This window comes from Sturnus vulgaris, chromosome 11 (assembly GCF_052056855.1).
Source record: "Sturnus vulgaris isolate bStuVul1 chromosome 11, bStuVul1.hap1, whole genome shotgun sequence".
Classification (NCBI taxonomy): domain Eukaryota; kingdom Metazoa; phylum Chordata; class Aves; order Passeriformes; family Sturnidae; genus Sturnus; species Sturnus vulgaris.
Genome location: NC_142253.1, coordinates 14280003 through 14291792, shown reverse-complemented (window position 1 = coordinate 14291792; position 11790 = coordinate 14280003). Strand labels below are relative to the sequence as shown.

The 11790-nt window shown below is 61.3% G+C and overlaps 3 protein-coding genes across 9 annotated transcripts; 1 reads left to right on the top strand and 2 right to left on the bottom strand.

Annotated features, from left to right (window-relative positions):
- Nucleotides 1-925: 925 nt before the first annotated feature.
- ACY1 (aminoacylase 1) lies at nucleotides 926-6815 on the bottom strand. 5 transcript variants are annotated; one of them, XM_088171561.1, is made up of 15 exons: nucleotides 6760-6815; nucleotides 5441-5573; nucleotides 4753-4817; nucleotides 4063-4167; nucleotides 3861-3955; nucleotides 3604-3680; nucleotides 3251-3340; nucleotides 2958-3014; nucleotides 2775-2848; nucleotides 2625-2674; nucleotides 2293-2437; nucleotides 2142-2210; nucleotides 1967-2046; nucleotides 1639-1699; nucleotides 926-1499 (listed from the first exon to the last, which is right to left on the bottom strand). In XM_088171561.1, the coding sequence occupies exons 2-15, from the start codon at nucleotides 5547-5549 to the stop codon at nucleotides 1335-1337; spliced, it is 1242 nt and encodes a 413-aa protein (XP_088027687.1). In that variant the 5' UTR covers nucleotides 5550-5573; nucleotides 6760-6815; the 3' UTR covers nucleotides 926-1334. The 5 variants fall into 5 exon arrangements, with proteins under 5 accessions (XP_088027687.1, XP_014725113.2, XP_088027684.1 ...); XM_014869627.2 differs by having other exon boundaries at nucleotides 5441-5585; nucleotides 6760-6814; XM_088171558.1 differs by having other exon boundaries at nucleotides 5441-5585; nucleotides 6656-6771.
- Nucleotides 6816-6996: 181 nt separating this feature from the next.
- Nucleotides 6997-8729, bottom strand: ABHD14A (abhydrolase domain containing 14A). Its single transcript, XM_014869628.2, has 4 exons — nucleotides 8368-8729; nucleotides 8131-8246; nucleotides 7606-7841; nucleotides 6997-7355 (listed from the first exon to the last, which is right to left on the bottom strand). Exons 1-4 carry the CDS (start codon nucleotides 8580-8582, stop codon nucleotides 7173-7175), a joined length of 750 nt encoding a protein of 249 aa, XP_014725114.1. The 5' UTR covers nucleotides 8583-8729; the 3' UTR covers nucleotides 6997-7172.
- A 75-nt stretch (nucleotides 8730-8804) lies between these two features.
- On the top strand, nucleotides 8805-10789 carry ABHD14B (abhydrolase domain containing 14B). Of its 3 annotated transcripts, none has more exons than XM_014869626.2 (4): nucleotides 9053-9298; nucleotides 9530-9739; nucleotides 9877-10118; nucleotides 10439-10789. In XM_014869626.2, exons 2-4 carry the CDS (start codon nucleotides 9532-9534, stop codon nucleotides 10619-10621), a joined length of 633 nt encoding a protein of 210 aa, XP_014725112.1. In that variant the 5' UTR covers nucleotides 9053-9298; nucleotides 9530-9531; the 3' UTR covers nucleotides 10622-10789. The 3 variants fall into 3 exon arrangements, with proteins under 3 accessions (XP_088027681.1, XP_014725112.1, XP_088027683.1); XM_088171557.1 differs by having other exon boundaries at nucleotides 9079-9298; nucleotides 9515-9739; XM_088171555.1 differs by having other exon boundaries at nucleotides 8805-9739.
- Nucleotides 10790-11790: the final 1001 nt, after the last annotated feature.

Sequence of the window (11790 nt, the reverse complement as noted above, 5' to 3'; positions counted from 1 at the left end):
TGGCAGACAGGGCAGAGGATGCACCTCTGTCTGCCTGCAAAGGTGCCAACACCCTGGGCAAGGATCCTGGCCAGCAAGGAGCCCACGGTACCCACACCAGTCCCATGACATCCTCCCCCAGGGCTGCTGGATCACAGGATGTGGTTATCTGAGACCCCAGAGAATCCACGCCGGCTTCCCCTGGGAGCCTCATCGCAGGAGGCGGGTGTGTCCCGCATCCAAAAACCTTGGACTACCCCCTGCACTGGATGGAGGGGAAGGATCGGAGGAGCTGGTGGCTTCTCCCTCAGCTCTTCACCAACACCAGCCTCATCTCTTCTCCCAGCCCGGCACGGGGCAGCCTCATAATCCCCAGCCCCCCAAGGGCTCCAGCAGCTTTCTTAATTAAAAGAGAGGTCAGGGGGCTGGGGGGCCCTGGCTCACCCCCAACCTTTTGTAATGGAACAGCTCTGGAAGTCTCCTGAGCAGTGTAAAACCACCCCAATTCGCTCAGCGGGCTATTGGTTTCCCCAAGAAACCGCATGGCTGGGACGGATCCCACACACCGGGCTGCTGGGAGCCACACGGCTGGGAACCAGCAAGGAGAAGATGCAGCCGATGGCAGCCCTGGCAGCAGAGCTGCCTGTCCAGACCCGCACACTGCCTGCCCTGATCAGAGGGTCTGCGGAAGCTCTGGAGAGAGGGAGGGAGATAGGGAGAGAGGGAGCAGGATGATCCCCAGCACCAGACCCCGAGGCTGATTGGGAGCAGAGGCCTCTCAGCCTGCCCAGGCAGGATCCTGCCCGCACTGCTGTCATGCAGGCAATGAGCCCAGGGGAGGAGAAGCACATCAGCAAACTGCACTGCACAAGGAAATCTACAGTGTGCCTGAGTGAGACCCATGGGCAGCACCATCATGGACAGACAGACAGACAGACTGCCGTGCTCCAGGCTGTGCTTACCAAGGAGATTTATTGATAGGGAGGGTGGGCAGCACTGGCCCCAGGTCTCCCAGCAAGCAGGCAGGGAGGCAGGACAAGGCAAGGGGAGGCAGAGTGGGGCTCTGGCCCCTCACTACCCAGCCAGTGCAGCCAGCCATGGCAAAGGGACAGGGGGGAGGCACTGACAACACCAGAAGAGGCTGGAGGCACCTGGGCATGAGGCTCTACTGGCACCTGGCCAAGGGGGACACAACCCCGTGGATGTCACCACCAGGCCAGCCCTGAACATGGCCAATGTGGCATGATGCCACCTACTTCCCCAGCACGATAGAAGGTATTTCCTGTGCCCAGCCCCTCTTCTTAAAGCCTTGGGTCTCTCTGCCTGGCACCCCCTTCCTGCCCCTTGCCAGGCACTCAGCCCTCGGCAGGCAGTGGGGGCACTGAGGCCAGGGAAGTCAGGAGGCGGGCATAGATCTCGATGCCCCGCAGGAAGACTTGCTCATTCAGGAACTCGTTGTGGTCGTGGAGCAGCACCGGGGTGCGGTTCATGGGTGAAAAGCCAATAGCAGGGTGTCCTGCCTGGAGGTGGAGAGACACAGAGCAAGGTCAGAGCTGGCATGGGCACCATATGTCCCCTTCCACCTGGACACAGCTCCTGCTTGGGGCTGCAGGTCTCACCCCAGGTGAGGGACCTGTGGCAGGCTGGCATCACACTCACCGCTCGGATGTAGCGGCTGTCGGTGGCAGCCGGGAAGATCTCGAGTTTGAGTTGCAGCTTCCTGTCAAGAGAGTCTCTGTGTCAGCATGGACACAGGGCCAGCCAAGACCCCTTCTCACACCCCATGGGCAAGGCGACTGTGCCAGGACATCCCTCAGCCCTGTAGGACACTCAATTCCATCTCTTTTGGGGGGCAACAGGGAGATGCTTTGGCAAATCACAGAGCTTCCCATCCCAGCCCCTGACGTCAGCGACCCCCAGGGGCCACCTGGCTTCCACCAGAGGATGTCCCTGCCTGAGTCCTGCCCTTCCTGGGGATACTACTTACATGTCCCTACAGACCCCACTGAAGGCCTTCCACCATGGGTCCGACTCCTCAGTGGAGGTGATGTGTTGGTCCATGCATTTCTGACAAGAGGGAGAGGGTAGATAAAGGGGTGAGGGGGTGGTACTTGGCAGGCGAGGGACACGGACAATATGCCCACGTGGCTGAAATCCCTCACCTGATGGAACTCATAGGTGACACCATCTCCTGCACCACGGCACCATGTAGCCACCTGCTCCTCAAAGGCCTGGGAGAGAGACCAGAGAAGGAGTGTGAGCAGGATACCCTCATCCCACTCCTCTCCTGGATGGGGCTGGCATGATGCCCACCTTCAGGTCCACAGTGGGTGGGATGCGGATGTCGAAGCTGGCAGCCATCTCAGAGGGCACCACGTTGAAGGAGACACCCCCCTCCAGCATGGTCATGTTGAGAGAGGTGACATCCCCTAGGGTCAGACTTGAGTCGGACTTGAGCCTTGAGGGATGCAAGGGACAGTCACTATCTGCCACCTAGGGAGAAGTGCTTCCCTACCCTGCCATCACCCAAAATGGGGAAACTGAGGCACAGGGCAGCAGCACCAGATCACAGCTTGGCTTGGGATCCCAAAGGCCCCCTTCACGGCCTGATCTAAGCCACTGCCATCCTGTTGCCCATCTCCTACCTCTGCTTCTCACTCTCCCTGAAGGCCAGGAAGGAGTCGATGACTTTGTGCTGGGGAGGGAAGGGCAGCGGGTGAGGACCAGCCCCATGGGCAGGTGCCCGAGAGCCCAGAGCAGGCATGGGGTTGGACAGGGTGTACCCCTTCTCTTACCATCTTCTCAGCTGCTGTGTTGCTGATGAAGCGGGACCCATGCCCAGGGCTACCCATGCACTTCACCTTTATCCCTGCAGCAGTAGGCGTAGAGGGAAGGGTTGAGCGGAAAGCCTGGGGTAGCATCAGTGCCCCAGCGCCCAGAAGAGCCAGGGACAGGGCAATGGGCACACAGATACTCACACCATGGGCTCCTTTCGCCATAGAAGACACTGAAGGTGTCAGATGGGCTGGCCAGGCCTGTGGTGGGGACAGACAGGGAGTCAGTGGGGCATGGGGGTACCATGATGTGCCCCCTCTTCTCTGTCCTGGCAGCATTTTCCTTCAGACTGCCACTGTGTGGGTCACTGCCCAGGGGAAGGATTTCCCAAGGGGGTCTCTGGAAGCATGTGGGATGCTGGTGCCTAGAGAGTGATGCCAAGAAGAGTGTGTGCCAAGAGGAGACACATCCCTGTGCCAGTCCTACCACCACTCACCCTCATCCATGGCAAAGCCCACGTTGAGTGCTTTGAACTCAGGGCGCTTCACGAACATCTCCATGCCCTTGTGTCCGCCCACCTCCTCATCTGCAGGGGAGAGCCTGGCATGGAGGAAGGAACTGGGGCATCCCCCAGCCCACTACCCCTAGTCCTCCTTCCATGCCAGCCTGGATGCCATCAGCACACCTGATGTTCTTGGACATGGAAACCCCTCCAGCCTTGAGCTAGGGGAGATCAAAATCTGGGGAGCCTGGTTAGGTGGTGCCTGGGAGACTATGGGAGACTCCAGAGCACCACCCATCTGCCAGCCCCTTCTGTACCTCCTGAGAGGGGACAGCCTGGGGACTCACCAGGCACAAAGGTGAGGTGGATGGTGCGGGCAAAAGACTTCCCTTCTGTCTTCAGCCTCCGGATGGCTTCAAGGTACCTTGCAAGGGAAGGTCAGTGTGGAGGAGAGGGGCTTGTGTGCTCTGAGCCACCTCAGGGCAGGTCAAGCAGTGGCACCTCTGGCCCCAGGGACTCTGGGGAAAGTGGCATCCTGTCCTGCATCACTCAGAGACACCACCAGCACCGTGCTCACCCAGCAGGTGCAGAGCCCTCCACTCACTGGATGGAGACGCATTTCATATCCTGGGCACCCCGGGCGTAGATGTTGCCTTGTGAGTCTTTCACTGCCTCGAAGGGTGGGTAGGTCCAGTGCTCCTGCAGGGAACAGCATCCATGATGGCAGAGGGGCACAGAGAGCATCAGCTCCCATCCAGCCCATCCTCCTATCCATGCCCTTCCCACTCCTCTCCCTGTCCCAGCACCTCGAAGACAGGCACAACATCGGTGTGAGAGTTGAGAAGGATGGAGCGCAGGTGGGGGTTTGTGCCCTGCCAGGTCAGGATCAGCACCACACGGCCCTGGCACACCTGTGGGATGAAGGCAGGATGTCACCAGGGTCCAGGATGGGGACAGAAAGGCTTGGACCAGCAGGCTGGAGCCAAAAAGAATCAGCTTGGGAAAAGTTTCTGGATGCCACCTGCCTCCCCTTTCTCCACTGGGAGAGGAAAGGCAGCAGGAGCAGGCCTGCCTGAACCCCCACAGCAGACAGAGTCTCGCTGCAGGTACCAAACCTGGCTGCAATTCAGAGGAGGAAAGACAAACCCAGCATCTTGCCCTGATGCCTGGGAGTCTCCCGGGACAGCCGGTGCCCAGCAGGAAGGATGGCCCCAGCCTACGTGACACTGCCAGGTTCCCAGCTAATCACAGCACAGGCAGCTGCAAAGGTCAGCAGGGAGCAGCCGGAATACTGGCTTAAGGAAGGGCTCAGGTCACAGGGGATTACAGGCAGAGGGCATCCACTCCTACCCAGCTCTGTGTGCAGGCAGAGGAACATCTTGGTAATTAAGGACCCAAGCACAGGTGGATGGATGGATGGATGGATGGATGGATGGATGGATGGATGGATGGATGGATGGATGGATGGACTGAAGGCTGCTTCTTAGCTTGCTCACCTCCACTTTTTGGCAGGCCAAGCCCAGGTCGGTGCCGACACGCTCCAGAAACTGGACAGCTGCATCTGGGGAAGAGTGGAGATGCCCAGAGTTACATCAGGGTCTCTCACTGCAAACCCCCAGGGTCCCCAAGGCTCTGTGGGTTCCCAGAACAAGGAAAGAGGTGACAAGAGAGGACAGGTGCTGCAGGTCCTGGACACAAGAAGTGGCCATGAACAGAGACAGGAACAGCTTATCACCATCCCTTCTGGGGGAGGACTTGGGAAATATGAAAAAAATAAAAATTCAATGGCAATGAGTTCAGGGGGAATGTTTTTCCAGTAAAGTTTAGGGAGCTCCTCCCCAATAAAATGTACTTTACTAAAGCAGGACAAGTGGGAAGACATACATGTTAACAGAAAGAGATCTACACAGAACGAGATCACCCATCCCAGAGCCAGGGCAGCATGGAAAGGGGAACAAGGGGCACAGGGCTAGAGGAAAACAGCTCAGAGCAGCTCTGAGGGCACTTGAGATGTCCCTGCCCCAGCCAAAGGCACTAGCAGAGATAAGGCACAGAGTTCACTCTTAACACCACGATCAAAACAGCCTCAGTACAGGACTTGGGCACCTGGGTCCAAAGATCAGAGCTGCAAAGCCGCATTACCCGATCCCCACATGGCTCCTCATCTTGTCCCCCCATCCTCACCATAGTCAGGTTTAGGGTGGACAGTGTCAATCCTCAGGTACTCCCGGAAAAGTGTAACCGAGGGGTTCTCTGAGGCCCCCGTGCTCTTCCCAGGCTTCCCAGGTGCCATGCCTGGGACCAGGGCTGCAAAGCTCTGGGGAAAGAGCTGCAAGATGGTTAATCACCCACCGGCCCCTCCAAAGTCCGCCAACATGCTCAGTCGTCACAGAAACCGAAGGGAGATGGGGCAAAGGTCTCCCCCATGCAGCTCCTGTGACACTGCCACGATGAGAGAAATCCCCCCCACTGGAGTACAAGGCAGGATGGGGCGTGCCCCCCACACTGTCCTGTCATTCTTCTCCCAAAACACGTTCCTGCCCCAAACACAGTGTCAAGACAGGCTATGATGCCCAGGCAAGGGGTGAAATCCAGGGAAGAGCTAGCTAGGAGGAAAGGGGGGCAACGAGGTGGGGGAGTATGAAGAAGGGTATGTTGGGTAAGGATACATGGTAGTTGGGATTAGCTAGGAGTTAGAGGTTTGTGGCAATGCTGGGGGATGCAGGCAGGGAAGGCAGGATGCTGGTGTAAGGGGGTGCAGGTAGGGAAAGAGGGCTATTGACTGGATAGGGGGTGCAGGAGAGCTTCAAGGAAAGGCTCTGGGGGTACAGGGAAATGGGGGTGGTGAAGGGGGATTGAGTGTTAACAGAGGACAGAGGTACTGGGGGACCACATTAGGGTGACAGGCGACTGTGGGAGCTGTTTGAGGGAAGCTGGGTGGCTGGAGGAGCAGGAGAATGTGGGGTACTTAGGGGCACATGGGGGTTCAGCAGGAGGGGTGAAGGCCAACACTGGGGGGGGTATGGGAGCAGGGGGTGCAGAGAGGCTGTGAGGGGTGCAGTGGGACTGTGGTTAGGAGTGCAGGGGTATGGTGGCTGGGGGTGCAAAGGGGCACAGTGGGGTGCAGCTGAGATTCAGGAACACCATCGTTAGAGCTGTGGGCAGTGCAGGATCCCGCACGTAGGGCTGCAGGGTACTGTGATCAGGGGGGTACAGAGAGAAGCAGAGGGCAGGCAGGGCACCGTGGTTAGGGCTGCAGCAGCTGCGTTATTGGGGTGCAGACGTACAGGGCACAGGGGTGCTGGATACTGTCGTTAGGAGTGCATGGTTAGGGGTGCAGAACAGTGGGGCAAGGGAGTGCAGGGGAGTAGAGGAGGGGTGCGGAGTGGTGCAGGGTACCTTGGCCCGGGCTTACGGGGGACGAAGGCACCGGGGCACCCACCCGCGGGGTGCCGGCGCTGCTGCCCGGCCCCGCCGTTCGCCCCCCGCCGCCCCGGCCCTACCTCAGCGCTGCCGCCGCCGGCGCTGCCCGCCCGGCCCCGCTCCGCCCGCTCCGCTGCGCTCCGCCCCGCCGGCAGCAGCGGCCAGAAGGCGGGCAGGGGCGGGCAGGGGAGGAGCGGGGGGCGCAGGAGGGGCAGAGTGCAGCGAGGGACTCAGGGCACCCTCCTGGCCCCGCACTAGGGACAGAGAGATGGGGCTGGAGCTGGCGAGCCCCGCGGCGCTTGGGGACACACGCAGAAACCAGAGCAGCATCAGTTTATTGGCCTCGTGACAGACTGTCCTGACAGCAAGGGACACCTCCAGTCGTCCCCCCCGCGTCATCCCAGCAGGGAACAGGGCCCCTCATGCCAGCTGTCTGTGCCTCCCAGTCCCTCGGACGGCCCGGTCCCTCTGCTTGGCAGGGAGGAGGCAGTGCTCACTTCAGCTGGCGCAGGAAGCCCAGCAGGGCCTGGTGGAAGTCCTCTGGCTTGTCCAGGTAGCAGGCATGGCCAGCACCAGATAGCACGGCCACACGGTGCTCAGGAAGGTGCTGGAGGTTCTGCAGGGCCTGGGGAGCCAGCCTGGTGTCACGGTCACCATACAGGATCAGGGTGGGTGTCTTGGTAAGGGGAGAGAGAAAACAGCAGCTGTCAGAGGGGTAAATGGCCACCACACTCCCCCTGGGCTATGCCCACCTTCATCCATCACCACGGGGGGGCTGTAAAGATGAGGGGACCTCCCATGAGCTGGGGGTCACAGGTCCCCCTCACTCACCCCAAAATAGTGCCACCCTCCACATCGCCCTGCAGCCAGCTGGCCCACAAGGCTTGTCAATACTCAGGACAGCCCCCAAGAGCCCAAAAACCCACCTGGACTTCCCGGTACTGCTCAGCAGTGTAGTCCTTGGTGCCCACGGGTGCGATGGGCACAAAGCCGGCCAGCTGGTCCCCGTGTGCCAGGAGGAATGGCAGGGCAAAGCGACCGCTCATGGAAGGGCTGACAAGAACAGGCCTCTGCATGCCCAGCTCCTGCAGGACATGGTCCAGGAACGTCCTCCGGCCCTGTGCTGTCACCACCATCTCCACTGGGGGCGAATCCCCATAACCTAGTACGGGAAAGAGGGCATGGGGTAGTCAGGGGGTATTGTGCAGCAGCCTGCAATGGTCTTTCCTCACCAGGGTTCAATGCCTTGGCAAAAAATGGATGTTTGATCAAGCCCCAGGGTTGTACAGTCGAAGCCATCAATGCCCCAGGACACAGAGAAATCCCAGGCACGCTGCCCCACGGATCACCAGTAGCTATCCAGAGCTCTCCCTAAAGAGATCCAGCAATGACTAAGGCAAGGGACTGGAGCTGCCCAAAGGGATCAGCTAAACACAGTGCCATGGTCCTACCAGGCAGATCTATTGCGACAGCACGGTAGCCTTCTCCAGCGAGCAGTGCCAGTGTGCCCAAGGCCTCCCACGTCTTGGAGGTGAATGCCTGGCCGTGCAGGAACAGGACATCGGGCCTGCGTGGGGGAAGACAGGCGGGAAGGGTTCAGGAAGGGTTCCAGCGTCCAGCGACCACAGGGGCTGCTGAAGACCGAGCCCAGGGCCTGTCATTCCCCACCTGCCGGCGGGCTGACCCACCTCCCATGGCCCACAGCTGCTGCGGCCACCTCCCTGTAGAACACGGGAGGCTCTCCCGCAGCCATTCCCGTGCGCACGGTACCGTTGGCCACGCGCCAGCCCCGCTTCCCCTCGTCAGGCCGGGAGCGCCGGGCGGCCGGGAGCCAGAGGTACAGGAGGACAGTGAGGAGCGCCCCGAGGAGCAGCAGCCCCAGGCGGCTGCGGGCAAGCAGCATCTCCGCTCCTGCTGGAAGAGGAGAGCGGCAGCGCGGGGCTGCGGGACCCCAGCCCCGCTGCTGCGGGGAAGTAGGTCCCGGTCCCCGCGGCTCTGCTCAGCTCCGGCCCAGCCCGAGCCCCGCCCGGCTCTGGCGGCCCCGCTCGGCCCCGGCCCTGCCGCCCCCCGCCCGCCGCGCACGGGCCCCGCCTGGCGGCAGCTCGCGACAGTACAACCCCGAAGTACGGAACGGCCAGGGCCCGTAGCGGAGCCACGGCTCGGGGAACAGCTGGGGCTCGGCTAAGCTTGGCAGAGCTCGGCGGAACTCGGCTACGTTCGTCAGGGGCTCAGCGGCTCTCGCCAGAGCTCGGGCAGGGCTCGGATTGGGCTCGGCTAAGCTTAGCAGAGCTCGGGTTCCGCTCTACAGCGCTCGGCCTGGCTCGGTAGAGTTCGTGTAGGGCTCGGTTTCGCTCGGCAAGACTCGGCTTCGCTCGGCAAGACTCGGCTTCTCTCGGGAAAGCTCGGCTTTGCTTGGCGGGCAGGGCTCGACTCGGCCCGGCCCGGCCCGGCGAGGCCCCAGCGGTTCCCGGGGCCGCCCCGGACCTTGCGCTCCATGAGGCGGTGCCGCCGTTCTCTCGCCCGCCCCGTCGGTCTTTGGCCCCGGGTCGCGGCACCCCGAGTCCCGTGGTGCGGCGGGAAGGAGGTGAGCGGCGGCCGGCCCCGTGTGCGGAGCAGCAGGTAAGGGCTGCAGGCCCAGCGATGGACGGGGAAACTGAGGCAGGGGCGGACCCGTGAGGCCGCCTGGCATATCAGAGACCCCGGTGGTGCCACCACAGTGAAGATGATGCTGGTGTGACTCCTCATAGCCCTCTTGCCTTCCTGCCACCACCGGGCCTCAACAGTGGCAGAAGACCCGTCAGCCCTCCCGTTCCCACTTCTCACCCCACTTAACAGCCCCTTGGCCCCCAGGCATGGCCACCCCGCAGATCACCGAGAGCATCGTCACGGTGCAAGGACAGACCCTCTTCTACCGCCAAGCTGAGCCAGCTCAGGCAGTGCCGAAGCTGACAGTGCTGCTGCTGCATGGCATCCGCTTCTCCTCCGAAACCTGGCTGCAGGTGGGGACACTCGCCATGCTGGCCGAGAACGGCTACCGAGCTGTAGCTATCGACCTGCCGGGTAAGGTGTGGTGAGCACAGTGTGGCCAGGACGGCAACCCCAATGTTGTGCTATGCTGTGTTGTGCTATGCTGGCTTCTCCCAGTCACTGAGGCTGTGTGGAGCCTGACAGGGCCACTTGTGTCTCCCACGATTCAGGGCTGGGACGCTCGAAGGATGCTGTAGCCCCAGCACCTGTGGGCCAGCCAGCACCGGCGGCATTCCTGAAGGCAGTTTCAGAGGCTTTGTGCCTGGGTCCAGCTGTGGTGATCAGTCCATCTCTCAGTGGCATGTACTCACTGCCCTTCCTCTTAGAGCACAGCCAGCTGTTGAAGGCCTATGTACCTGTGGCACCTATCTGCACTGAGAAATTCACAGCGGAGCAGTATGCCCAGATCAAAGTACGGCCTGAAAGGGCACTGGGGAGGTCAGGGAACTGGGAGGGGATGGTGAAGAGGGGACCTTGGCACCGGGGTTGAGCAGGGGAAAGACTGAACGTGCCAGAAAGCCTGTTTCCACTGAAAGAGGGGAATGTGGTGATGAAGGAATGTCAATGTGGGGTAGTGGGAGGTAAAGAGGGGACAATTGGAGACCCAGGAGTCTCAGTTTCCCTTTGTCATGGGGGAGAAGGGCAAGTGTCTCCCCTCCAGGGCATCCCTGGCCAGAAGGAATGAGTGCCTGGGGGACACTTGCAGGCTCAGCGTGCATTCCCCCCCTACAGACCCCCACGCTGATCGTGTACGGGGACCAGGATGTGGAGCTGGGACAGACCAGTCTGAACAACCTGCGGCACCTCCCTGAGCACCAGGTGCTGATGCTGCAGGGTGCAGGACACCCCTGCTACCTGGACAAGCCCAATGAGTGGCACCGTGGACTCCTGGCCTTCCTGCAGCAGCTGAAGTGAGCAGGACGGGAGCACAGGGCAGGGAGATGTGGCCAGCCCACCCAGCCCTCTGCCTTTACATGTGCCCTTGTGCCAACCCAGGTGCTCGGCTGGCACTCACACTGCACTGGCCTACAGCAGCACCCACCTCTCTTGAGACCAAATAAAACCCCAAGTTCTGCCACTGCTTTCCTGCCACCTTCATCCTGCTTCTTTTTTACCTTTCCCACCTCCATGGCTGCTGTCCCACACAGGTTTGGGGGGGTGACAACAGGGAAGATGCAGCCACTGAGGGATGGTTCATTTGGGGATTGTGGATGGGTGCCAGCCTCACTGGAGCCCACCCATCACTTCTGACAGAACCCCCATGAGCCTCCGAGGGTGCGCAGGGAGCCCTGGGGCTATGTTCAGGAACAGGTAGGTCTCCAAGGTAGTGACATCCATGTCCCCAGCTGGCCAGCCTACTCTTCATCCTCCTCTTCCTCCTCCTACCCCTCCTGGCATGCACCCGAGTCTAGGGTAATCCACAGGGGCTTAAAAGGGAACTGCCAGCCCTGGGAGGCTCCTGCCCACGGCAACATCCACCCAGCACCCTGGGGAGGTGGAGGGCGATTTACCCAGCGAGTGGCTGCCCTGAACAGATGAGGGGGCGGGCAGGGAGGCCTGAGAGACTTGGGGGTGGGGGGTGGGGGACAAGACCCTTGCCTACCACCTGCCTCCTCTGCCTTTGGTGCCGCTGCACGGGCACTCGGGGGCACAGATGGAGCTGGCAGCAGGGTGTCCCCCCAGTGCCCCCCCCTTCCCCAAGCTTGCCTGGGCTTTAGCTGCTTACGCCAGGGCCCAGGAGGATTTAGTGGGGGAGGTAGTGGGGGGGGTCACTTTTCTGTGAGGGCAGGATGCCCATGTGGGGGACACAGGGCAGTGCCAAGGGTGCAGGAGCTGGTCTCTGCTCTGGCATTCTGGCAGGACCCCTGTCTGGAGCATCCCTGACCCCCGCAGATGGCTCTGGTCCCTTGTTGCTATCCCGATCTCCCCCCCATACAGGGGTGCCTCCTGCCCCTCCAGGCACCACCTCGCAGCAGCAGCCCGGGGTGCCAGCGGCCTTGGGGTGCCAGCTGCCCCATCCCTGCCCGCTCCGGTGTCCTTGAGCCCTCGAGCCTTGCCAGCTGATCGGCTTCCAGGAAAAAAAC